This window comes from Odocoileus virginianus, chromosome 23 (genome assembly GCF_023699985.2).
Source record: "Odocoileus virginianus isolate 20LAN1187 ecotype Illinois chromosome 23, Ovbor_1.2, whole genome shotgun sequence".
Taxonomy (NCBI): Eukaryota; Metazoa; Chordata; class Mammalia; order Artiodactyla; family Cervidae; genus Odocoileus; species Odocoileus virginianus.
Genome location: NC_069696.1, coordinates 5,208,965 through 5,236,005, shown reverse-complemented (window position 1 = coordinate 5,236,005; position 27,041 = coordinate 5,208,965). Strand labels below are relative to the sequence as shown.

Here is a 27,041-nt window from a genome sequence, read left to right as displayed (position 1 = left end):
CTCTCTGTGCTGCTCCTGGGGCTGAGAGAGCATGGAAATTCACCAAGTTCTTTTCCACCAAGTCCCCCAGCTTCTCAGGCCCCTCGGGGCCTCCCCTTCTCCTTTCCCTCCCCCTAAACACACTCACTTCCTCCAACAGGTATTTATAGACCCAGCAGGTCCCCAAGGGGCCTCTTTGGGCAACTGGCTGCCTGCCTGGCTAGGCTCTAATGAGCCCACACCTGCTGACCCAGGCTTTGAAGGGTCCGAGACTCTACAGGCAGAAGGCAGGGGTCTTGTGTCCCACAGCGCCAGCGCCAGCAAATCCAGCTTGACACCAGGGTGATGCTGGGCCTGTCACCTGCATCCCAGGCATGGTTCCTGTAACCGGAGGGTGGTATGTGGCTGGAGGAGGTTCATGGCAGTTAGACACACAGCACCCTGCTTGCTGGCCTTATTTCTCTGTCCCTCCTCCCAGGTTAAGAGTAGGATTGGCCATGTGTGATTAAAGGCACTGGGAATCTGAGCCTGAACTCTCCACTCAAATCTCCAGGAACCAGAACCAGTGCCTTGTAGCAGTGAATGTTTTAAGTGAGAAGCGGCCTTTGGGGGTCCGAGCAGGGGTCCAGACACATGGCCCTGCCCAGAGCAGCTTCATATGTCCCCCTATCTCCAGCTTTTAAAAAACTGTGATTTAAAAATCCCACTCACCATCTTAATCGTTTCTAAGTATGCAGTTCAGTACCACTAAGTACCCTCCAGTATTCTTGCCTGGAGAACTCCATGGACAGAGGATCCTAGTGGGCTGCAGTCTGTGGGGTTGCAGGAGTCAGACATGACTGAGTGACTATCACACACACACATACACATTCATACCACCACGTGAGCATCTCCAGAACTCTGTGTCTTACAAGACTGAAACACCGCCCTCACCAACACGAACCCCCCCAGCCCCTGATATCACCCTTCTACTTCCTGTCTCTATGACTCTGACTCCTCCAGGGACCTCTTACATGCAGAGTCACACGATACACATCCTTCTGTGTCTGGCTTATTTCACTGAGCACAGTGTCCTCAAGTCCCCTCTATGGTGTAACAGGTGTCAGAGCCTCCTTCCTTAAGGCTGAAGCACATCCCACTGTGTGCACAGACTGCTGTTTACCCTTCAGCTGTTGGTGGGCACCTGGGCCCCCAGCTCGTGGTGATTGTGACTGAAGCTGCTCTGAGTGACAGCCCTTCCTGTAGGACAGCTCAGTCCATCCAGGTTCTTAGGCCTGGGGGTCAGCACCCGCTGTGTCCTGCTGGTGAAACTGCAGTGCCTGAGGTGTCCCCAGTACCCTATTCACCCCTTTGTAGATGTTGTTGTTCAGTTGCTTAGTTGTGTCTGACTCTGGGACCCCATGGACTGCAGCACGCCAGGCCTCCCTGTCCATCACCAACTCCCAGAGCTTGCTCAAACTCACGTCCATCGATCGAGTCAGTGATGCCATCCAACCATCTCATCCTCTGTCGCCCTCTTCTCCTCCTGCCTTCAGTCTTTCCCAGCATCAGGGGCTTTTCCAAAGAGTCAGCTGTTTACATCAAGTGACCAAAGTACTGGAACTTCAGCTTCAGCACCAGTCCTTCCAATGAATATTCAGAGTTGATTTTCTTTAGGATGGACTGATATGATCTCCTTGCTGTCCAAGGGACTCTCAAGAGTCCTCCTCAGAACCACAATTCGAAAGCATCAGTTCTTCGGTGCTCAGCCTTCTTTATGGTTCAGCTCTCACATCTATACATGACTACTGGAAAAACCATAGCTTTGACTATTTGGACTTTGTTGCCAAAGTGATGTCTCTGCTTTTTAATAGGCTCTCTAGGTTTGTCATAGCTTTTCTTCCAAGGAGCAAGCGTCTTTCAATTGTAAATAGTCCCTTTAATAAACGCTTCCCAAGTCAATTCAATTGTCATCCGTCCCTTCTAGGGCCTGTCCGATAGAAACAGGGGCAGAGGCCAGGCAGGGCCATGGAGGGGATTCAGGCCCCTCGTGGAGCCGCTGTGGGCCTGTGCTGCAGCAGCCGGCAAGACACAGGCTTGGGAGGGAGCTGGGTCAGCTGGTGATGGGCCTGGGACTGTGGCATAAGCGTTGGCTTTTATTCTCATCGAGGTGGGCAGCTGCTGGGGCCTCTGAGCAGACTGAGGGCTCCAGGGTTTTCCCTGGCAGTCCAGTGGTTAAGAGTCTGCGTTTCCACTGCAGGGGACACGGGTTCAATCCCTGGTTGTGGAACTAAGATCCTGCACGCCAGAAGACATGGCCAAAAAAATAAATAAAAGTTTAAAAATAAAAAAGTAAAAGGACTCAGTTTCTGGGTTAGAAATGGACTCAATGGGGCTGAAGGCAGAGTTTCACTGTCAGAGGCCCTGCACACACAATGGGGTAATTGGAGGAAAGTTTCTTTTCCAAAGAAACCCGGAGTCCAGCCACTGTGCTGTAGGAAAACCAAGCAGCCCGTGAGGAGGGAAGCAGGTCTCCCAGCCTCAGCCCTTGCTGAGGTCCCAGCCGACAGCCAGCACCATCCTGCGGGACGTGAGCAAACCCTCCCGTAGGTGGACCCTCCAGCCCCCACCGAGCTGCCCCAGCTGACAACACGTGGGATACCAATGAGCCTTTTCTGTGGAGCCTTGCCCAAAATACACACCCAGGAGCAAAACAGATAATTGCTTTTCTTTTTAAGCCACTGAGTATAACTTTGCAGTAATAAACAATGAGAGTCTCACTACTTACCAAAAAGTGTTTACAGCATTATATACCCATGGTTCCCTGCTTTTGCTACTTCTGTTTCTCCTATCCTATCTGTTCTGTATAACAACCCCTTCAAGAGTCTCCAACTGGTGAACTCCTGTTCATCCTTTAAAGCCCAATTCAAACGTCCCTTTCACTATGGAGGCCTTCCCTAAAATTGCTCCCCACCTTCTTCCCACCACCAGGAGAGAATAAATGTCTCTTCTATCCATACTATGCTGCTAAATACTTCACTTAGACATGACGGCACTCAGCCGAGCGGTGGCTTTGAGACCAAGGTCCCGGGTTAGACTCTAAGTATTTATCTCAAGCATCATGTCCACCCTTCCTTCCAATCTGTGCCTCACATCTCCGGGGCATGGTGAGGGGCTGACACCAGGAAGATCCCCTAGAAAAGAGGGTTAAACTTAGGGAAGTTGAGATGAAAGACTGGAATACTCTTCCCCTTATGGGAATAAAAGCTGGATGTAAGAATAAAGCCAGATGTAAGTTCCTTCCTTCCTGGCTGACAGCTGAGGGCTGAGCCCTGAGGTCTGAAGGTCAGAGGTCTCTCTGAGTTTGGTGATGCCCTTAGCTATTGCTCTGGTCATTTTATTCCTGCTAAGAAATGGTCCCTCTGAAAGACTCAACTCTGAAGTCCTCTGCCCTCCCCACCGAGCCCTGCAGCCCTGGGGAGTCACAAGTGGTGCAGTAAGGGGACCCATAGCTGGAGCGGGCCATAGTGGACAATGTGTGCACAGCGAGTTGGGTCTTAGAGATGCTGGAAAGGCATGTTTCTTTGCACAGCCTGTGGGGGCAGCCCCCAGTGCTTTTCCCACCACACTACCATCAGCCTGTTTCTTTGCAAGAAGTCTGCGGGCTTCCCAGCAGATCTGAGGGGCTGGGGAACCAAGTCACCCCTGTATCTGTGACATGGACAGAACTTCCTAGCGGCTCCAGGGCTTAGAGTGTCAGAGTCAGGCAGTGGCCGAAGTGAGCAGGTGCTAGAACGAGGCAGGGCGGGCCAGGGGATCATGGCTCCCATCACGTGGGGGGGTCACCCACAGCAGACCCAGAACACGGGTGCAGAGGGAGACATAAAAGGGAGCATTTATTTAAAATAACAGAGTCTGGGGGAGGGAGTAATTAGGAGTTTGGGATTAACAAACACTACTACATATAAAATAAACCAGGCCCTAGATAAATAGATAAACCATTTCCCTGTGTAACACGGAGAAATATATTCAATATCTTATAATATTAATGGAAAAGAATCCAAAAAAGTGGTCTATGTGTATGCATAACTGAATCACTTTGCTATACACCTGAGACATTATAAATCAACTATAATTTTTAATTGAAAAAAATTAAATTAAAAAATAAAATGAAAGAGTCACTCCAAATAACAAACTTTAAGAAGTAGATGAATACCACAAAACCTAGAAAAGTCACACAGTCTTTTTATTTGCTAATTGACCAATACCCCTCTGTGGTACTTTTTCTAGATTTGTTATAATTTGTGATGAAAAGTATGCAGAATTGACCTGAAACCCAGCATTCCCAGGAACTGAATTCCAGCATCTGTAGCAATCACTGCCGCTCCAGGCACACAGCACTGACCCCCCACCAAGGATGCACCGGAATTTGTCTTGGGATCTCGTGTTTCTCCAGGCATTTCTCTGCTTTTGCGGCAGCCCCACACCCCGTTTTGCAGGAACCAGTGAGTTTGATCAGGACAAGATGCACCAAGAAGCACTCTGACCGGTGGCAGGAGTGGATGTGGCCTCACGTGGCATCATTGCCAGGTTGGACCCACAGACACCAGAATTTTAATCAAATCCTGCTGTGTGTGATTCCCGTCGGAAGAGAAGACAGCGTATGTCATGTTTATAATTACGGGCAATCAGTGTCAACCGCTTCCTAACAGGAGCGCCAGGACTAGTGAGAACCAGGTTCTCCACTGACCACTTTGTTCCATCGTGAGTAGAATCTTCTGCAGACAAGCTTGTGGTCTTGTTTCCCTCCCCTCCCACATGCTGCCAGCCGGGGGCGCTGTGGGGTGGTGATGCTGCTGCTGGGGGCTGGTCCTGCTGTGGGGCAGCCTCCCTGAGGGCAGGCGGGGAGTGTCTCTGGAGATGGCTGGAGACAACAGTCTAGGTGGCTACACAAGCCAGACTCATTGTCTCCCCACTCGGCTTCCTCTCGGCTGCACCCCTGTGGCCCACAGTTCCTCCAGTTCCACCTAGGATGGGGAAAATCAGACAAGAGGGCCTGAGATGCAGATGGACGTAGGCCTTGACCAGCAGTGGCTGGACATGCATTAGGGGCTGGATCTGTGCAAAGGGTGGGGTGGGCAGGGGGAGCTGGAGCTTCCCAGAAAATGGGTCCCCAGCCTAGAACCAGGTGAGACGTGGGGGACATGGGGCCACTGACTGTGGACATTACCTGTGACCTGTCCGAAGGCAGCAGGCTGGACATGGGAGCCCAGGCAGAAGCACCCTGTCCCCTCGCCTCCCTCAGCAAACGGGAGTGCTCACAGGGACCCCAGGATGACTCTGAGGTTTCAGGAGCAGGTTCGTCATGGGGTCAAGGTCGCTGGGTCGTCTCCTGTGTCCAGGGACTGACTGGTCTGCCTCTGTGACGCGGGAGGCTGAGACTCACACGCGGTGAGCTGGCCCCCACTTCTGAAACCAGGATAATCTCACTGAGGTCCCTGTCACCACCCTCCTGCTGCCAGGCGGGGATTAGAGAAGAGGCCGGCAGATTAACCGGCTCATTCTGTCCCAGCCTCTCCAGTCAGCCCCTCTCCTGGGAGCCTGCTGCTCAGGTGGGGCCGCCCCTCTGCAAGACAGACAGGGGAGCCCCCTCCTCACGCATAGACACTGCAGCCAGGACCCCACTGGAAGCTGGGGAACCCCAGGCTTGTCCAGACCTGGAAGCAGAAGGTGTGGGGCCGTGCGAGGGGTCTGGGCAGACAGAGCTCAGGGTCTGAGGCTGCTCCCCAGCCTCATCCCACATGGGGACCCTGCCCGGGCCCCCCAGCATCCACGCAGACCCCAGCCCCACCCCTGCGGCCTGGGCCTCCCTGCGGAAGACGGCGATCCTCCTGTGCCTGCTGTCCAGCACATCCCTGTCCCCCACACGGGGGCAGGTCAGGATCCCTGTGGAAACGTAAGCCTCGAGGCCAGCCCCCCGCCACCACAGACCCTTTCCTCCCTCCCCTCCCTGGCCCATCTCAGTCCTTGCCCCCCTCCCCCAGCTCCCCTGGGGCTCAGCCACCCAGTCCCCCTGTCCACTGCCTCTATAAACCTCTTCTCTTCCCCAAACCTCTGCCATTTGGAGCCCCACTCTCATCCTTTCCCCAGACCTGATCATGGAGGCCCCCACAACTCCTGGCACCCCCAGCACCTGCGGGGAAGGCCTCCTTCCAGGGTGATTGCAGGATGAGCAGTTGGAGTGGGAGCCTAGTTGCTGGAAATGACCATCAGGGCCCCCTAAGGATTTGCTAGGAAACCCATATCTTGACATTATGAGGGTAAACAGGCCTAAACTGACCACCAGCTTATGCAGCCAGGAGTCAGGGGGGAGCGAAAGAGGGTTCTCCATTCCCTTTTTATGACTGTCTGCCTCCCTCCTGGCCCCAGTCCTACATTCTGTCACTAAGACCAGCTCCAGGGAAGCTTCCAGTCATTCACAACTAGGTATAAACTACTGTGTGACTCCCTGGGGGTGTCTGGTCTTTAGTGATTAGTTCTGGTGGTTCCCTTAAAGATAGTTCCGATTAGGATGGGTGCAGAGCACCCTGGACTGAAGAGGCTACCTGTTCATCACACCTGAGCCCAGCACGAGTCAGACTACTGTCAGCCTTGGTCTTACAGATGGGGGCCCTGCAGCCCACAGATGCCCGGGGTTTGTGTGGGGCTGAGCCAAGTATGAGATTTGAGGTTCACTGTCCCCACGGAGGGGGTCCCATCTCTACTTTGTCACCTGCTTGTGGCCCCAACCTCCCAGACACAGCTCAGAGGCTCAGCCTCTCTGCCTCACACCCCCCACACCAAGCATTTAGAAGAGGAGTCGTGGCCCCGGAGTGACCCTGCAAGGGGCAGCTGGCGGACAGCTGGCTGAAGAGCTGCATCTGTGCACGTCCTCAGGGTCTCCCGGCCAGCCTGCCCACCCCCCAGCCTTGTTCCCTTCTCTCTAGCCCTCAGGGTGTAGGGTTAGGGCTTGGCTCCGGATGGTCAGCTCTGCCCCTCAGCGGGGTCCTAGCCAAGGTGTTCTGATCATAGTTTAACTGTTGAGTCCTGACGGGTCCTCTAGGTCCCTGCCTTACAGGGGGTGGACTGTATCTGTTGGTGTGTTATCCTGGGTGTATGTCAGTGTGTAACTGTGTGTGTGCCTGTATGTGTCCATGTCTACGTGTATGTCTATGTTACGTGTGTCCCTGTATGATTGTGCAGGTTTGTGTATGTGCAGCAGTAGGTGTCTCTGCGTGTAGACACAGGCTTCCTGTGTACATGCATCTGTGTGCATCTGTCTCTCTGTGTGCATGCGTGTGTACATGTGTGCACATGGGTGTGCATCTTTGTGTCTCCGTGTGTATGTGTGTACGTGTGTGCATGAGTGAATCTTTGTGTCTCCCTGTGTGTACATGTGTGTGCGTGTATGCATGTGTGTGTGCATATGTGCACATGTGTGCAAGGGTGTGTGAATGAGTGTGTGTGCATGTGTACACGCGCATGTGTGCATCTGTGTGCATGCGTGTACATGTGTGTGCACATGTGTGTATCCTTGTGTCTTCCTGTGTACGTGCACGGGTGTGCATGCATGTGTGCATGCATGTGTGTGTGCATGCGTGCATGTACACATGTACTCCTTCTGTCCGGCAGAGTGAAGCTGTGGGCAGACACCTTTGGCCGGGACCTGTATGACACAGTCACCAAGTACTCGGGCTCCCTCCTGCTACAGAAGGTCAGTGCCACCCAGGGCAGCCAGGCAGTCAGCCAGGCAGTCAGCCAGGAACCCTGTCCTGGTGGGCAAGCAGGATGTCCATGCTTATGAGGGGCCCTGGGGACCGTCTAGTCTAATCCCCATTTCAGATGGTGAAGGCCCAGAGAGGGGAATGATTTGCCTGAGACACAGAGCAAGTTGGTGGGATGTCAGCTCAGGGGCCGGGAAGCCAAAGCTGAGATGGGATCAGGGAGCAAGAGGTTGTGGGGGTGAGGGACCAACGGGAGAGCGAGTGGGTGGGCCAGATGCAGGCCCCACACTGGGGAGCGGGGAGGGGCCAGTGGAGAGCCGCCCACTCGGTGCTCCAACCTGCTTGCCACGGTGTCCTGGCTGCAGGGCCCCTGGGTAGGAGCTGGCCACCACCCCCATGAGTAGTTCACTGCTCTGTCTATTAAAGACGACCCACTGGCTTCTCACTAGACCCCTCAAGCTCCAGTCCCCCTGGCATCGCGACTTCCAGACCATCACAAAGGAGGGTGCTGCTGTCCTACTGTCCATGGCCGAGTGTCCATGTTCCCCATCTTATCCCCTCTGCAGCTTCAGATTATTTCCTAAGTGCTGCTGAAAGGAGCCTGTGGCTTTTAAGGCCATGCCTGTCCCCTCCAGCTGTTCTGACCCCGGGCAGGTAGCAATGCCAGCTCCCCTCGACTCCCCTTACTCTCCTGACCACCACACCAGCCCCTCAGCCAAGCAAGTTTCCTCCGATTTTCTCCTTCCTCTGACGCATGAAGGAGCTGGAGCCGTGGCTGTCTGGGGTGAAAGCCGCGGACTTGCAGTTTGGGGAGTTAAGTAACTTGTGCCCAGGTGGCTTCCCAGGGCCTAGACAGCGACTCAGCGGCCCTCTTAGTGCCCAGGCTCACTGGCCGAGGGTCAGGCCGTGCCCAGCCCTGCAGCTCACAGGATGTGAGGGGGCACCGAAGATCTCAGGCCTTGCAGCCCCTGAGAGCCATCCCTGGAGGCATCATGTGGAGGTCCAGCCCCTGAGCAGCTGTGTGACCTCAGCTGAGTTTCACAACCTCTCTGGGCCTCAGCCTCTCCCTCTGACGGATGTGAAACAAAGGACGTCTGATAAGAGAAGTCACTTGTCATCTGCAGGGGAGGTTTTGGAGGAGACAGGGCCATCCTGGCCCCAGTGTGAATATTCAGTGGGAGGGCAGAGGCTGCCATCCAGGTGGACTTCTGAGTCCCAGAAAACAGGTGTACATCTCCATGTATCTCCTGAACAGAAATACAAGGACGTGGAGTCCAGTCTGAAGATCAAGGAGGTGGACGGCTTGGAGCTAGTGAGGAAGTTCTCAGAGGACATGGAGACCATGCTCCGCAGGAAAGTGGAGGCCGTCCAGGTGCTCAGCCTGGGGGCTGGGGGTCCGCCCACCCCAGACACTGAACACCCGCCCTGGGCCCTCCCACCCACATCACCTTCTGCCCCGTAGCTCTGTGAGCCACCAGACCCTTGTAAAGAGAAGGTGGGGTTGGGGGCAAGGGGAGAGAGGGGCGGGCTGGAGTGGGTGCCCTGCCTTAGGGAACAGCGTCCGGGGCTGGAGGGTCAGCCCATGGTGTCAAGAAGGACCTGCATCATGATCTCAGGTTCAGTGGTGGGATGGGGTGCAGAGTGAGGACCCAGGAGTCACCACTGAGTGAATGGTGGGTGGGAGGGCTGCGGGGTGACTGCTGGTGAAGTGAACCCCCTCCCTCTCCTCCCATCTTCCTCCTATCCTCCTCCCTTCCTCCCCTCCTCCCCCATATATACTCCTCCCCACCTCCCCCTTATCCCCTCCTCCCCTTCCCCCCTCATCCCCTCTCCCCTGCTTCCCTCCTCCCTTCCTCCCCTCCTCCCCCTTCCCTCCATGGTCACAGCCACAGACCGTCCATGAGGGTGCCCGTGGGGAATCTCCCACAGAGCAGCACTATATAACCTTTGCCCCGTGGAACTTCTTCATCTTGCCCTCAGCCACAGGGATTGGGTGCAGGGCAGCAAGGATTGCTCTGCCTAGTTCACAGGATAAACAGAGACCCAGAGGGTCGAAGATGATGTAAAATCCCATCTTCCTGGTAATAAATACCCTGCTGTGTCTCTACTTCTATTTACTGAGCCTTTTCTTTCCTTTATCTTTTTTTTTTAAGTTATTTGCTTATTTATTTGGCTGCACTGGGTCTTAGTTGCAGCATGTGAGATCTAGTTCCATACCAGGGATCAAACCCACGGCCCCTCCACTGGAAGCTTGGAGTCTTTACCACTGGATCACCAGGGAACTCCTCTTTCTTTTATATATATATATATATATTTTTTTTTTTTTGGCTGCTCCATGAAGCATGTGGGATCTTAGTTCCCCAACCAGAGATCAACCCCAAATCCCTTGCAGTAGAAGAACAGTCTTAACGGCAACCCCCAGGGAAGTCCCAATGACTTGAATTTTTAAAGCCGTTTTAGGTTGACAGCAAAATTGTGAAGAAAGCTCAGAGTTCCTATTTACTCCCCCTGCTCTCACAAACACAGCCTTCCCAGCTACCAACACTCCCACCAGATGTACATTTGTACACCCAATGAACTAACACTGACACGCCATTGTCACCTGAAGGCCATAGTCTGCTTGAGGGTTCACTCTTGGTGTGCATCACAAGGGTTTGGATGAATGTGTAATGACACGTACCCCCTGCCATAGATTACAGGGTAGTTTCACTGCCTTGAAAAGTCCTGCTTGCCCCTGGCCACGGCTGACCTTTGCGCTGTTTCCCCAGGCTTCTGTGTCCGACCTTCCCTGGAACATTCCCCGTGTCGGACCCTCCCCTGAACACTGTGTAGTTGAAAGGACCCTGTGTGTCGCCTTGCAGACTGGCTTCCTGTCCTGTGACCTGTCTGCCTTTTGGCCACTGTGACTAGCGCTGTTGTGCATGTTCGTGTGCAGGCGCTGGTCTGAGTGTCTGTCCCAGGTTCTCGTGGGTGGACCCCTGGGAGTGGACCTTACACGGCCACTGGCCTCCTTTCCCCACTCACTCTCCCCTTCGTGTCCCCGCCGCAGAATCTGGTGGAGGCTGCCGAGGAGGCCGACCTGAACCACGAATTCAACGAGTCCCTGGTGGTGAGTCCTCCTGCCCCCACAGCCCTGGGAGGTACGACCACTAATATTCCGAAGCCCTTTGACCCGGGTCCCCTGAGGACGGGACATAGGGCGGGGGTGGGGGGAAGAGGCCCAGCATTGTCTTTCAATGCATGCAGGTGTGTGTGAACCTGAGAGGTTGGTTCTGAACCGCACAGGTATGAATGAATGTGAGGGTTCGTTCTGAACTGCACAGGTATGTGTGAACCTGAGAGTTGGTTCTGAACCGCACTGGTGTGAATGAACCTGAGGGCTGGTTCTAAACCGCTCAGAGTCCTTGAGGAGCCAATTGCGGCCCAGTCCAGGGCCAGGCTGCAGGCTGTCTCTTCAGAGGGAAGCCCCGGTGCAGGGACCCCGTTCTGGGTCCCAGGAGCCTTCCCACTCCCATCAGAGCTCAGGGTGCTGGTGAGGGTGCCTCCATTTGCCCACCTCCCCTGAATTTGTGTCTGCCTGTCTGTCCCAATGCTGGCTGTGTCCACACACCAAACAAAGTGGGGACTGAAGCCATAATCCAGACAATTTACTTCAAAACCCGAAGAATCAACCATTGGTCCCAACTGTTTGGAACTTGCCCCAAATCAGTGATGGCTGGAATCCTCGGCTCATGCTGACGCCCACCACGCCTGGCCCTCTCTCTCCCCCGTCCCTCTCGGTCACCCTAGTTCGACTATTACAACTCCGTCCTCCTCAACGAGAAGGACTCAAGCGGGGCATACGTGGAGCTGGGGGCCGAGTTCCTCCTAGAGGCCAACGCGCACTTCAGCGACCTGCTGGTGAACACGACCCTGAGCAGCGTGCAGCTGCCCACCAACGTCTACAACAAAGGTGCCCGCCAGACATTCCCCCCCGGGGAGCAAATGGGGCCCCTGGGTCAGGGGAGAGTGAGCGCGGGTGTGGATGACCTCACTGCAGGCAATGTGCTTTCAAGTGTGTGCGTGTGTGTGTGCACATATATTCAGCAGGTGAAGACTGATCTCATCTCCCCTGCATTCCCCCCACAACCTCACCCTTTAGACCCAGATATCTTGAATGGAATCTACATGTCCGAAGCTCTGAACGCTGTCTTCGTGGAGAACTTCCAGAGAGACCCGACACTGACCTGGCAGTACTTCGGCAGCTCCACGGGGTTCTTTCGCATCTACCCAGGTGAGGACTCAGGGAGGCATCTCCATAGTCCTCCAGGCTCTGTCTCTGGGAACAAGGCGACACTGCAACCCAATAAGCACACTTTCAAGTGATAACTGATGAAGGAATGAACCAATGATGCCATTGGACCCCTCGGTAAATAGCCAATCAATGCCCACCCAGACTCTGGTCCTGCAAGAAGCATGTGGGAGGTGGGAAGGAGGGCCATAGGGTTCTGACCTTCAGTAGGCTGCATCCTCGCTGGAGAAATGGGGCAAAGTCCATGTTCAACAGCGGGAATGAGGTTGAACTGGCTAGTTGCCAGCCCAGCAAACAGCGGGGGAATCTCCCTGGACTACTGACCAAACAGAAAACAGAAGCCCATCTACAAGGTCTCCAAGAGCTCTGCCTTCTTTTACTTCTCATATGAAAGGATTCACCTCCACAGCTCACACCCACTCTTATTTTAGCCCCCTCTCCAGAAAGCCTTATCATGGCCCTCTTTTCTGAGACAAGTGTTACCCCCTTAATCAACAGTAATTGACTAGAAGACAGACAAGAAATTCAGGCAAGGCTGTAAAGTTGGGGCCCCTGCTGCAGCAGTGAGGAACAAGGACAAAACCCAGTTTCCCTTGCTGGCTCCCGTGGGGGATGAGCTGGTTCCTTTTATCAGGGTGAGGGTAGGGGTGTGGCCCAGGGTTGGGCTGGAGGGGTGCCTATGTGGTCTGCCCACACCTTGGTGGTGTTGAGTGCAGGGGACATGCGCAGTGCCCTGCTTTTGCTCCCAGTTCTTCAAAGTGGCAATTGTGTTTTTGGTGTTTTTATATCTATTGTCCATAATTTGCCTCAACTGCACACACGTGCAGTTATTTTTAGTCTATAGTTTCTTTGTATTTTATTGCTCAAGGAGATGTTTGTCCGGGTGTAAGCACTGCAGCCAAGGGTCCAGGTCCCCAGCCCCAGCTTGTCCTGGGGGGTCCTAAGGATGGTTCCATGTCCCCCAGGGTTTCTCTTAGGAGGAGTACAAAACAACCTCAGAGCTCACAGGTTCCCCAGGGTGGACCCTCCTGTGAAAAACGTGCGTGAAATTGTTAGTTGCTCAGTCATGTCCAATTCTTTGCAATCCCTGGACCGTAGCCTGCCAGACTCCTCTGTCCATGGGATTCTCCAGGCAAGAATACTGGAGTGGGCTGTCATTCCCTTCTCCAGGGGATCTTCCCAACCCAGGGATCAAACTCGAGCCTCCTGCATTGCAGGCGGATTCTTTACCGTCTAAGCCAGGGGACACTCCTGTCTCACTACCCAAATCCACAACAAGTCATTGGTTCTTTTCTGTCCTCTGGAGCCTCAGTGGGCAAGTTCATCCCTCTTCCATGCAACAGCCCTTCAAAGGCTTGAAGGCAGCTCTCATGTCCCTCAGGCCTTCCCCAGGGAGGAATTCCTGCTGCATCAGGGCTCCCAGAGCCGTCAACTTGTGTGCAGACACAAAGCTTGCCCATTTTTGTCCTGGATTGTTTGCTCTTGTTGTCACTGAGTTCTCTTTACAGTCTGGCTATTTCCTTGCATTCCATGGATTCCCTTTGCACTCTATTCACTGTGACTTTTGACCCACAAAAGTCTTTGTGCTTCTTGGTGTCAGGGTAGTGTTTTAATGTTGTTTGCTTCTAAATATTTTTGGATTCCCCTGTGAGTTCTTCTTTGAACTTTTAGCAATTTAACAGTGTGCTTTGTAATTTCCAAATATATGGGGATTTTATCTTTATCTTTTTATTAAAAATTTCTATTTCAGTTATTTGTAGCCAGAAAACATGGTGTATATTGGTGCTGATTGTATAAAATTAGTTGGGAGCTAGTTTAATAGCTTAATATGTCATCAACTTTTGTAAATATTCTACATGTGCTTGAGCAGAAAATGGGGGCTTTAATTGTTGGATAGAAATTCTGCTCACATCATTAGATGAAGCTTGTCAATCGTATTATTTAAATTTTCCATGCCTTTACTGATTTTATGTCTGCTTGCTCCTCATTAACCTTTACAACACACTATTTAAGTCTATTTCATCTGATATTCATAGAGATATTAGTGTGCTCTTGGTTGGTATATGCTTGATATCGATATATTTTCCATCCTTTTACTTCCAATCTTCTATGTCACTTTGTTTTAGCCATATCTGTTGAAAATAGCATATAGCTTTTTAATTTTTATTCAAACTGACAATCTCTTTTACTATTTGGCAAGTTAAGCACATTTTCATGTATTTTATTGATACATTTGGACATGCTATAATCTTATTTTTTAGATTTCTTCTCCTTCTATTTTTATGTTTCCTTTTTGCTTCTTTCTTTCTTTTTAAATGATTTACCTTTTTTTCATAAATTCTCCCCCTCTGATTCTCTTTTTCTTCCCTATCACTTATGAACTTATTCCTCTGTTTCTGTTTAGTCATTAGTCCTTCATGTGTAACAGGGATTTATCAGGCACGTGTAACACAAGATTTTACAATTAAATCATATTTTACCCTCCTCACAGTCAAAAAGGCACCTGAGAACTCTCCTGCTTACATCTCTGCCCCCACCCTGACTTCTTAATTTCCCCAAATTAGATGCCTTTACTGTTATCTGATACAAATATCTGGTGTGTGCTCCCAAGCCTTTCCAGATTCTAAGAAAGCAAGGCCATAGAAATGAACATCTCCCCCTCAAGACGTGTAGGCGAGCAGAGCTCTTTATTGAAGAGGGACTGTGTGCACCAGGGCGAAGGCAGGAAGGGGTTCCAGCTCCCCGAGGATGTTCAGGGAAGGGGGTGAAGGGCCACATGGGGGAGGGGCCTCGGGAGCCCACTCATCTCCTGCTCAGTTCTCAGATTGGTTGGCATCCAAGGGAGGTTTTGAGCATCACCAGTCTAGTTTCCTTCTGATGCGCTCATGGAGTCAACTGCAGCCTGCAACATTGGCCCAGCCTCTGTACCTGTGGGCTGTGAGCCCTGAAGGGGGTTGTACAGTGTGAAAAAATATATATATATATATGTTTATATATATATATATATATATATAAAAGAAAGGAAAAAGGGGGAAAGAAAAAGGGAAAAAAGGGAGGGAAATGAAAAAGAAAATCTGGTTTCAACTAGTCCGAGGTCCACGTGCTTGCAGTCAGAGGTTTTCATCTATGGGGACACCACTTAGGAACATGTGTCAGGCCTCACCCGTGTCTCTCGGGGTGCTGGGAGTTCAGGAGTTTGGGGGGTCCTACCTGTGAAGTGAACCCAGCTCTGAATCTGTGCAGTTGGGGGTGAGTGTCCATCCATCAGCTGCCTGCCGCCTTGCTGCCCCCTCAGTTTACAGGGTGTGATGACTGGTCCCACACACACTGCCCACATCCCCAGCTGGCCCTGCCCCAGGGATCCTGGCCATCCCGGGGTCAGCACCCAGTCCGGGACTCTGGGGCAGCCTCGCTGAGTGAGGCCTTCTTTTCCCCAGGCATCAAGTGGACGCCGGATGAGAACGGTGTCATCACCTTCGACTGCCGGAACCGTGGCTGGTAAGCGACCCCGGGGGCCTGGCCTCTGGGGCTGACATTTCTGTGCAGCCTCCGGGTTTTGCCTAGCTCTCCCCCCACTGCCTGTCCTGCACCCACCCTGGGGCCCCTTGTGTGCAGAACTAACCCAGAATAAGAGAAGAAGAGTGTCTGTCTGCATCACCCTACAGCTGCTCTGCCCCAGGACTGACCACACCTGTCCTGCCGCCCGACACCTTCTTCCAGGGCCCTGAGCTGACAGCACACTCACCCTAGGCCAGATCCCCTCTCCCCCCACACCCTTCCTCTGGCAGATCTATAACCAGGTCTGGGGGGTCCGGCTCCCTCCCTTCCCACTGTCAGATCCCCCTGGGACCCAGGCTGGCCGGAACCAAAGAGGACAAGGGTCACTACCAAGACTTGACCACCCCCACCTGACAAGCTTGCTCAGTGGGCACGATCCCAACCGTTCCCTCCACAATGGCTGCCAAACAGCTGGGTGGTTCCCGACACGAGCAAGCCTGGGCGTTGACTTGAACTCTGAGCCAGAGTCTGAATGGAAACAAGGGAGACCTGGCTGATGGTGGTTCTGACTCTGGCTATCCCACCTCTGACCTGTCCCTCCCTCTCTACTAAAGGTACATACAAGCTGCCACCTCCCCGAAGGACATCGTGATCGTGGTGGACACAAGCGGCAGCATGAAGGGGCTGCGGATGACCATCGCCAAGCACACGGTCTCCACCATCCTGGACACGCTGGGGGAGAACGACTTCGTGAATATCATTGCGGTAAACATGCCTCCCATTCGGGAAGTACCTCCACCTGCACTAGAATGACCTGTACTTATGGGCACTCGACGCTTCATCCCCCGTAGCTGGGGGCCCCCACCTAGGATGGACTCCCAGGGGTCCACAGTTTCTGAGATCATGTGGGAAGTGTGTATGTCCATTTCTCTGAGGCAGTAGCTCTCCTTGGGCTCTCAGACAAGTCTGGGGTCCAATCTAGATGAAGGAGTTCTAAGTAGATCTCTAACTTGGCCCTACCCCTGTGCCCTTGGTGGTGTCACCCTGGGAAGACCCTCCTTTCTGCAGGGTGGGAGACCCCCAGCTCCCACTTCCTTCGTCCCTGAATCCAGACACGTCAGGAGGGAAGGACCAGCAGTCCCCCATCCTGATTCTCCTGAGGGCCACTCCACCTGCCCCAGAAAGCGATGAAGTGGAGGGACAGACAGACAGAAATGGAGAGAAGAGTTGGGTGACTCCTGGACTCTGTGAGCTCCAGGGCTGGATGGCACCTAGCCGGCCTCCCCAGAAGATGCCCAGGCTAGGACTCGGGGGAGAATGTTCAGAGTCAAGGTCAGGCTGTTCCCTGTACTTCCTTCCCTCTGCTCAGAGAAACTGCCAAAAGCTTAGGGTCCCCGAGCCCGTCCCTGACTCTCCGTGAGTTGTGAGCAAGTCACTGGGCCCTGACTTGCCAGACTGACCTTGTGTATTCTGCCCTCTGACCTTTGGCCTCCGCCCTCCACCCTCTGCAGTATAACGACTACATCCACTACATCGAGCCTTGTTTTAAGGGGATCTTGGTCCAGGCAGATCGGGACAACCGAGAGGTGGGTATACCTGGAACCCGTCCGGCTTCTCCTTCCAGGGATAGGGGGTGGTCTTGCCCCCGGCCACTCACGGCCTCTCAGCTTCTCCCGGGGGCATCTGAGAAACCTCTGCTGCGGGTGTCCAGCTGTGAAATTAGGGGATGGGTCCTGCAGTCATGCTCTTCCTGGCAAGTAGCTCTGCACAGCCTCTGAAAGTACCGCCAACAGTGAAGGTTCCCAGTGTCAGTGACCACTGATCCTCCTCTAACTTCTTATCTCCAACAGCACTTCAAACAGCTGGTGGACGAGTTGATGGTCAAAGGTGTGGGGGTCGTGGACCGAGCCCTCCGTGAAGCCTTCCAGATCCTGCAGCAGGTCTGTTGTGGGTTGGGGAGCACTGGGAAGGGATGGGGCAGAGGAGCAGGGGAGTCACAACCACATCTCCCCACAGTTCCAAGAGGCTGGGCAAGGAAGCCTGTGCAACCAGGCCATCATGCTGATCACCGACGGGGCCGTGGAAGACTATGAGCCGGTGCTGGAGAAGTACAACTGGCCAGACCGCAAGGTTCCTCTTGGAGAGTGGTGTCGTGGAAGGGGGGGACCGGGGGAGTGCCTCCTCCTGCTGTGTCTGCAGGCTCGGCCCATGCAACCCAGGGTGACAGTCCAACATCAGGGTGACTGCAGAGCCGCACTCAAGGGCACAGAATATGGTGGGGATGGAAAATTGCAGGCTGTGAGCCTCACCAGGCAGACCCCCACCCCAGGCAGGCATCCCGCCTGCCACAAGCCCAGGCCCTGGACCCTTCCCGATTAGAAGCGCTGAAAGTGCACAGTCCAAAGCCCAAACCTAGACCCAGATGCAGCCAGGCCCCTAGCGGCCAGGACTCAAGCCTACCGGGTCTCATCCACCAGGTCCGGGTCTTCACCTACCTGATTGGGAGGGAAGTGAGTTTTGCTGACCGCTTGAAGTGGATCGCCTGCAACAACAAAGGTGGGTGATACTACATGAGCCAGAGTGTCAGGGGCCTCACCTGAGCACAGATGCTGAGCCAAGGCTCCAGTGCAAAACTCAAAGTGGAGGTGACTGCATACACCCCCTTCCTCCTCGGACAATCAAGGCGGGTATCGATTGCTCCCTGTGGGGCTCTCACCCCACGACACACACACCCCCGAGACACACCCAGAGGTGGTGACCTCGGGTCTGCAGAAGGGAGACCCATCTCTTCAAATGAGGTTTTACCCAAACTGCCACACGGAAAACCAGGAAGACAAGGGGGCCAACATTTCATTGTCAGTGCTGTCTGGTGTCTGACCTCCATTCCTGCTGCTGCAGATGAAGCCCGTGGGCTTGGTTCTGCTCTAGACTCAGAGCACAGGCCATCGCTTTCTTTAGAATAAGGCTTTGTGTGTAGCAGCCCGCATCTCTGGGCCGGAACCCAATACCCAGGCTTCATAGTGCTGACTCAGGCCCCTTGACTCCAGCAGGATGTCCGAGCACCTGCTGTGGTCTGGCGGATGGATGTGGTCAGGATGGCTGGGATGGCCCTGATTCTGTCCGGAGGACGGGGAGGTGGGGCAGGGAGACACACATGTGAGCCATCAGTGAGGGGACAATCTGAACTGAACTGTGGGCAGAGGGGCACAGGCTGCCCAAAGTGTGGGTGAGGGGGCAGCCCTCCTGCATCTAGGGGGTCAGGGCAGGCCTCCTGAAGGATGTGTGTCTAAGGCGAGACATAAAAAAGTGGTAGGAGTGAGTCAGATGCAGAGAGCGAGGAAGGGCATCAAAGTGTCTGAGACAGAAGGCATCCTGGGAGTAAAAACGGCCAGGTTCCCAGAGCTGGGGAGAGCGTCCTGTGGGTGATGGTGAACAGACACGTGCTAAACCAGTCACAGCCTGTACGGCATTTGCCTCAGCTGCAGCCCCCTCCCCATGACTGATGGAGGACTGTAGTTAGAGAAAGGGAGGCTCTCTACAAATAGACCTGAGGGGTGGGGGTGGGGTGCAGGCGGTGAAGAGTTCCAATATAAAATCAAAAATTAAATTTTGAGAAATGCTATACATTTGAAACTAAAACAGGCTATCCGTTTTCCAGCGGATCTTCCTGACCCAGGAATCAAACCGGGGTCTCCCACATTGCAGGCAGATTCTTTACCAACTGAGCTATCAGGGAAGACATAAATCAACTAGACTCCAATACAAAATAAAAAATTAAAAGACCCGGGACAGAGCTGTTTGCCATGGGGTGCATCCCTGCAGGACAGCCCTGCAGGGGGTGAGGGGCAGCCTTGTGCCCTGAGTTGAGGCCCTGCTGCTCCCAGGGCAACTCTAGATCTTGGGGGGATGGAGGTTCTCCCAAGCCCAGGCAGGGCCAGGCCTTCATGTCCTTGCAGCACCACCGGCCTCGGGAGAAGCAGCGCCCAGTGCCTGACCCAGGGCAGCTCCCAGCCAAGAGCCGTCAGTGGCTGGGAATGTGCACCTTGCATCCACAGCCACCCTTTCCCCCACCAGGCTACTATACGCAGATCTCCACACTGGCGGACGCGCAGGAAAACGTGATGGAATACCTGCATGTGCTTAGCCGGCCCATGGTCATCAACCACGACCATGACATCACCTGGACCGAAGCCTACATGGACAGCAAGGTGGGGCCCCAGGGAGCAAGCGGGGGCTCCTGGGTTGGGGAGGGGTGGGCAGAGCACCTCCTGGGGAGGCATTGTGGAGTGACCTCCACACCCGGGGCCGTCCCCCATGGACAGAGCCTTCAGCCCCAGACTTTCCCTCCTCCGTGGTCCTTGCCTGCCTCCCCGTCCTCCCCAACCCACTCCAGGAGGAAAGGGGACTGACCAAAGGTTTAGATACTGCAGCTTAACCCGGCATCCTCCCTTGGACCCTGGTGTCCAGTGAGACACCTGTAGGTCCCTCCCATGTAGTACCAGACTTGGAAGGTAGACAGTCAGATGAGATGTCTGGGAAAGGGGACCATCCTGATGCTCCTCAAACCCCATCATGAACACAGACCCCGTGTCTGGTTGGGATTAAGAGAGACCTGGGAACGGTGGCTTCCACAGGAGGGACGGGTGTTTCCCTCTCCCGTACAAGAAGCATGGACATGGACGACAAGCTCCCTGGCCCCTCCCGCTGCCCCCGCCCCTGCCATCCCTGGGGTCCGCCTGCTGCAAGTGGCTATAGGGGCTCAGAATGGTGGCAGCCACATTCCAGGCTTCCGGTGGAGGAGGGGAGGGGCATACGCCCCACCTCTAAGGGAAACGTCCGCAGAGTCTTACCGGACACTTAACCTGGCATCTCAGTGGCCAGAACTTGTGCCCCAGTGGCCCCTTGACATGTCCTCTTGCTGTCCGAGCCTGTGTTCCTGGGCTCTTGCACAGATGGACCTGTCCTGTGAGTGTGCCTGCCTCCTGGGCGTGGCCAAGACAGGAGGCCTGGGTGAGCGGGCTCCGGGCAGGGCCGCGGGCTCAGGGCTCTGAGACCCGCCCTGGCTTAGGGCTTTGCTTGCTGTGGTGTCTGCCCCAGCCCCCCTCCAGCCCCCTCGCCTCCACCCTTTCCGCCAACTCTCCCCCTCATGCAGAGAAGGCAAGCCTCCTTGGGGGCAGTCGTGGTGACTCAGGTCCCCATCTGCAGACTCTGTCCCGTCGCCCACCCTTCCTGACAGTTCTCCACCCACAGGCACGGAGCCTGGCACTGCTGACCACCGTGGCCATGCCTGTCTTCAGCAAGAAGAATGAGACGGTGAGTGGCCGCTCGTGAGCAGCTGCCCAGGTTAGAACTGGGGCCGCGGCATCTTTAGACCTGGGGTTCTTGACACGGGTTCTTGACAGGGTCATCATGGGCGGGTGTGTGTCCAGGAACTCACATCTCCGGGTCGGGAGAGGCGGGGCAGGATCCTCACTTCCAGAAGCTGCCCTGTGATTCTGCTCACCCATCCGGGTGCTGGCCAGCTGCTCTGGATGTGGGACCCTGCCTGGGGATCCTGGGCCAGAGGGGTCACCTACCTGGCATCCAGCACAGCCACTCTGACCCTGCAGGTGTGGGCAGGGTTTGACTTATCTGTGAAGGCTCTGGTGGGGGAGTTCGAGAGCCTCCCCTCCTCCGTCTGGCCGGAAAAACTTTCCTTACAGGCCCCGTGTGCTTCAGAGCCCCCAAACCCCCAGATTAGGGTCTCCCCGGATGCCAGTACTTCAGCCTCTGCTGTGAAGGCTGATATTTCATTCAACTCTGTATTTCATTTAAATATTACAACTTCAATGTCAATATAGGACAGTAATCTTCTCAGCGTGAGGTTACTCCTAGGTCCTCTTCTGCTAAGTTCTAGGTTTTTATTCCAGGATCTCAGCCTAAACTCTAACTGCAGAGGAAGGACCACCTGAGGCGCAAGTGGCTTCCTCTTGCGGGTCTGGGAGGGCCGGGGGTCCAGCCTGGCCTCACACATGGGAAGCCGGGTCCCCTGACACCGGCATTTCCTTCCAGCGGTCCCACGGCATCCTCCTGGGCGTAGTGGGCTCTGACGTGGCCCTGAGGGAGCTGATGAAGCTGGCGCCCCGGTACAAGGTGAGCCTGGATCAGCCCCTGAGTGGGGTCACAGCCTCCCGCAGGAGCCTCCCTGCAGACAGTGTGGCCAAGACCAGAGCTGGGACGGGGTCTGCATTCCTCCTCCTAATGCCCCCTCCCCAGACACTCCACCCCTGACATCCCACCCCCACCCCCCACACAGACACACCCCCAGACACCCTACCCCTGACATCCTGCCTTCCTGCCCCACACCCACGCATGCCCCCCAGACATCACCCCCCACATCCTGCCTTGCTGTCCCATACCCAGACACCCCCCCAGACATCCCACACATACACACACACACCCCCTCAATGTGCAGGCTCAGAGCAGATGGGATGGAGGCTGGGGCCCCTGGAATCCTTGGCCACATCAGCTGCTTCCTGCTCTGTGGTCTCTGGCACTTCTTCCCATCCTGGTCCTCCTCCCTGCCCAGTCCCAGTCTTCCTGCACAAAGGCCCCCTGATATCCCCTCAATCCCTGTCTCACCAGCTTGGGGTACACGGCTATGCCTTTCTGAACACCAACAATGGCTACATCCTCTCGCATCCTGACCTCCGACCCCTGGTAGGTGCCAACCCTATTTGCCTTGGGATCTTTTTTTTTTTTTTTTGCCTTGGGGTCTTAACCGTATGGGATTTGGGGGTAGTTCATGTCTGTGTGTTCAGTCATGTCCGACTCTCTGCAACCACATGCACTGTAGCCCGCCAGGCTCCTCTGTCCATGGGATTCTCCAGGCAAGAATACTGGAGTGGGTAGCCATGCCCTCCTCCAGGGGATCTTCCTGACCCAGGGTTGAACCCGGGTCTTCCACATTCTGGGCAGCTCCTTTACCATCTGAGCCACCAGACCCAGATTTGGGGGTAGTTTATAGAAACAGTTGAAACAGTGAATGGGTTCCATTTAAGAACCCAAAATAGGGACATCCCTGGTGGTCCAGTAGTAAAAGTCACAGGGAGACAGATTTCCACTCTGGATGAAGAAGAACTGTCTAACAATTAGAGTCCAAATCCAGGACAAGCTCCTCGTAAAAGGAGATCTCCCTCCAAGGCCGGGAACCATCTGTCACAAATGCTGGCCAGGGCCCCTCTGCCTCGGGTGGAAGAATGGCCGAGGTGCTCTGGTTTATGGCTCTGACCCACGGGCCTTCTGGAAGGGCTGGGCTTGAGCGGGGCCTCGTGTTAACCTCGTGTCTCTCTCCCGCCCGGCCCACTCAGTACCAAGAGGGGAAGAAACTGAAGCCCAAGCCCAACTACAACAGCGTGGACCTCTCGGAAGTGGAGTGGGAGGACCAGGCCGGAACGGTGAGTGGCGCAGGGGGAGAGGGTGGGTGGCTGGACCGCAGGGCCCGGGGGTGAGGGGCGCGTAGGCGCTGAGCTCACCCCGCTCCCTCAGCGGAGACTTTCCAGGCTCAAAGCGGAAGTGGTGCTGCTAACTGACGGTTCTCCCTACGGCCCCAGAGAGATAACAGCTGCTCCCTCCGAGGTTGAAGGAGCTCACGTCTGTAGCCGCAGAGGTTGGGTTCGGGTGGCTGTAGGCCAGCCTTGGCGTCAGGAGCTCCTTCTGGAGGAACTTGTGTCTGGAGGGTTGGCCGCAGTGGCCCTCACTCGCCAGCCCACTGGGAACCTTATCTTGGTGAATTCTAGAATTCCAGCTAAGGGGAATAGAGCCCTAGAAGCAGATCTCTTTTCCCACCCGGGCTCTGCTTGCAGGGGAAAGGGGAAAACCTAGTGTGTTCCCAGGGTTGACCTCTGAGCCGAGGCTCAGAGCACACTCCAGTGTGTACCAAGCAACTGATTTCGTTTTCTTTCTCCTCGCAGCTGAGAACAGCCATGATCAACGGGGAGACCGGGTCTCTCTCCATGGACGTCAAAGTCCCGCTGGACAAAGGGGTAAGCGCTCCAGGAAAAGACTGAGGTCTGGTCCCAGGATGTGGCATCCTGGTTAATTAAGGTTGGCGGTGGTGACAAGGGACCTGGCTGAATCAGAGTGTAAATCTGGAGAACTTGCTGGAGTCTGGAGGGCCCAAGTGAGGGGCCCAGCCCACCCGGCATCAGACCCACAGAGCTTTGGCCAGCGAGTGACCCCTCTCCAGGGCTTGCCTCTCAGGGACCTGGGGTGAAGCAGCAGCAAGCCCAGCCCTTCACAGATCTTCTTTTTGCCTTGCGTGGAGCTAAGTTGCTCAGTTGTATCTGACTCTTTGCAACCTTCCCAGACAAGAATACTGGAGTGGGTTGCCACAACCTCCTCCAGGGAATCTTCCCAACCCAGGAGTCAAACCTGCATCTCTTATGTCTCCTACATTGGCAGGTGGGTTCTTTACCACTAGCATCACCTGGGAAGCCCTCTTTCTGCCTTACCTGCCTGCTATGTGGCCCTTTTGTTGTTTATGGTGGAAAGGGGGAAGGTGTTAGTTGCTCAGTCGTGTCCGGCTATGGACTACGGACTGTAGTCTACCGCGCTCCACTGTCCATGGAATTCCCCAGGCAAGAATATTGGAGTGGGTTGCCGTTACCTTCTTCAGGGGATCTTCCCAATCCAGGGATCAAACCCAGGTCTCCTGCTTTGCACGCAGATTCTTTACTGTCTGAGACACCAGGGAAGCCCCTGGAAACAGGGAAAGTGACAGGTAATTTTGCAAACTGTTAGCAGCTCTTGTAAAGCATGTCATCTGTGAAGAAGTTAAAAATCACTGCTGCTCCTCAGAGCTGATTTTCAGGAATGGGTCCACCCAGCGATGCTTTCCTGTCCCCACAGACTCGCTTGTCACTTACAAGGGACGGCTTCCTCTTTCTGTGTAAAAGGCCCCGCTGGCTGGCACTGACTCTGCATTGTCCCTTGACATATTTACAAATGTCACCTCCTCCCTCCCACTACTGCTGCCCTTTCGCCTCCGAGGGAAGAATGTGGGCATCCGTCAGCAACAATTAGACCCACGTTCTTTCACAGACACGGACTTTCCTGGAAGCCAAGCATGGAAGCCCTGGGAAGGAAAGTAACTCTCTGCATTCCTTTTAGATATACAGGCTGTTTCTCACTGGGACCTGCGTCAGTTCTGTGGCCTCTGCTTGTTGTTTTCAAGCTCTGGGCTGAGAAGGCCTCCTTCGGGCAGGCTGCTCAGCATCTCTGATGACCCACCAGGCCCAGAAGGTCCTTCTCGTGAACCAGAAAAGGCAGAGGTGGCTTCCAAACACCTCCACCCTTATCTCAACCAGACTCCCACTCACAGGTGTCAGGGTGCTCCCATCTCAAAAAGAGGTGAAATAAAGACAGTTTCAGATAGAGAAGATCAGAGTTCATCCCTAAGAGAAATACTTAAGGAAATTCTTCAGGCAGAACAAAAATGACACAGATGGAAACTTAGATCGACACAAAGAAAAATGGGCAGCATTGGAAACGATAAGTGCGTGGGTTAGGATAAGATTTCATCTGTTCTTTTAACTTCTCAAAAAGACAGCTGTTTAAAGGGAAAATGTTGACATTGTGTTGTGGGGTTTGTCATGTGAGCAAGTGTAAGATACAGCTGCACAGAGTGAAGTTATTCCACTGCATTAACACAGGAGAGGAAGCCACCACTTGGCCACCCCAAAGCATGCTGAACACACATGACAAAACTTCACTGGGAGCAGAAGGAAACGTCCTAATCTGATTTTTAAAAAAAGGCATGTGTGGAAAAGCTCACTTTCAGTGGTAAATGGCTGAACACTTTCTAAGAGTGTGAACTTGGTAAGGGTATCTGTTTCACCACTTACGTTCAACATTGCCATGGACCTGGCAAAGACCTATCTTTGCAATAAGGCCAGGAAATGAAATAAAAGGCATGAAAATTAGAAAGGAGAGGGTAAAGCTATCTTTGTTCACAGCAAGATAATTGTTCACATAGAAAATCCCCCAAATTTGCAAAACAGCTGCTGGAACTAATAGATAAATTTAGCCAGTTCACAGAACACAGAGTCACTGTTATAAAAATCAATTATACTTTTATATATAGCCAGAAACATTTGCAAAATGAAAATACTTTTAAGTTCCAATTTCCATAGCACAAATAATATAAAATAGGAATAAATTTCACATATATGACCTCTACACTGGAAGCTACATAACACTGCAGAAAGAATGTCAAATAAAAAAACTAAATAAATAGGAAAGTAAAACCATGTTTATGGGTTGTAAGATTAATACTTCTAAGATGTCTATTCTCCCCTAAATTAATCTATAGATTCAACACAATCCCAATAAAAAATCTAACAGACTTCTCCTAGACATAGAGGAAGAAGGTGATTCCAAAATTTATATGAATATGCAAAAGACCTAACATGGCCAAAACTTTCTTGAAAAAGAACAGATTCCTTTTGTTGAATGAGATGGATGATTCACACTACCTGATTTCAAAACTTACTTCAAAGCTGCAGTAACCAAGCAGAGTGGTATTGACATATGAATAGACAAATGGATCCATGGAGTACAGACTACAGAAATGAAACACACAGAAAAACACACAAGTTGCCAGCATATTTTCGATAAAGACAGCTTGGCAAATCAATGGAGAAAGGAAAGTGTTTTCAACAAATATTGCCAGAACAACTGAATAAATGTATGAAAAGTCATTGAGATATACTCATACCATACACAAAAATTAATTTGAATGTCGCTCAATTACAAAACTGTCAACGGAAAAGCTAAAACTATAAGGCTTCTAGAAGAAAAAGCAGGTGAAAATCTTTACAGCCTAAGGTTATTTAGTTTTCTTTGACTAAATACCAAAGGCATTAAACATAAAATATTTGAAAAATTGAATTTAATCAAAAAACAGTTCTGTTCATCCAGAGACACAATTAAGAAAATGAAAATCCAGACATAGACTGTGTCCAGACCATAAAGAACTTCTCCAGATTACTAACAAGAAGTCTAACAATGTAATAAAAAAATGTGGGCAAGACACTTTAGCAGAACTTTTAGAAATGAAGAAACAGACATGACAAACAAGCCCAACCAGCAACTTTAGTTGTCAGGGAAATGCAAATTAAAACTACTTCCATACCCTCTAACATAACTACAATTTGAAAGACTGATAATACCAAATTCTGGCAAAGATGTGGAGAAACTGCAGTTCATACATTGCTAGTGGAAGTATAATAAAATAATTTGGGGAGGTTGGCAGTGTTTTATAAAGGCAAACATAATTTGCATATTTTGCAAAGGAATTCCTTCCCTGGTACTTATCAAGAGAAATGAAGACACACGTCCACAAGAAGAAGGTTCACAGCAGCTTTATTCAAAACAGCCTTAAACTGGAAACACACCAGATGACCACCCGTGGAGGGCAAACCTGGAAGTAAACCGTGGTGTGCCCTCCCTGAAGCACTTAGTACTCGGCAGGGGAAGGAACACAGTGCTGA

The 27,041-nt window shown here is 53.1% G+C and overlaps 1 protein-coding gene across 1 annotated transcript in view; it reads left to right on the top strand.

Annotated features, from left to right (window-relative positions):
- The first annotated feature begins 5,549 nt into the window (after window positions 1–5,549).
- The window catches only part of CACNA2D4 (calcium voltage-gated channel auxiliary subunit alpha2delta 4), a 65,196-nt gene continuing 43,704 nt past the window's right edge, over window positions 5,550–27,041 (top strand). Inside the window, exons 1-18 of the mRNA XM_070453256.1 lie at window positions 5,550–5,914; window positions 7,630–7,711; window positions 8,977–9,093; window positions 10,771–10,830; window positions 11,511–11,673; window positions 11,863–11,994; window positions 15,450–15,510; window positions 16,125–16,275; window positions 17,022–17,096; window positions 17,361–17,450; window positions 17,527–17,640; window positions 17,988–18,066; window positions 19,585–19,733; window positions 20,761–20,823; window positions 21,562–21,642; window positions 22,135–22,209; window positions 22,860–22,946; window positions 23,463–23,534. Of these exons, the coding sequence (XP_070309357.1) occupies window positions 5,760–5,914; window positions 7,630–7,711; window positions 8,977–9,093; window positions 10,771–10,830; window positions 11,511–11,673; window positions 11,863–11,994; window positions 15,450–15,510; window positions 16,125–16,275; window positions 17,022–17,096; window positions 17,361–17,450; window positions 17,527–17,640; window positions 17,988–18,066; window positions 19,585–19,733; window positions 20,761–20,823; window positions 21,562–21,642; window positions 22,135–22,209; window positions 22,860–22,946; window positions 23,463–23,534 (1,806 nt within the window). The 5' untranslated portion in view covers window positions 5,550–5,759. The remainder of the gene's footprint in view (window positions 5,915–7,629; window positions 7,712–8,976; window positions 9,094–10,770; window positions 10,831–11,510; window positions 11,674–11,862; window positions 11,995–15,449; window positions 15,511–16,124; window positions 16,276–17,021; window positions 17,097–17,360; window positions 17,451–17,526; window positions 17,641–17,987; window positions 18,067–19,584; window positions 19,734–20,760; window positions 20,824–21,561; window positions 21,643–22,134; window positions 22,210–22,859; window positions 22,947–23,462; window positions 23,535–27,041) is intronic.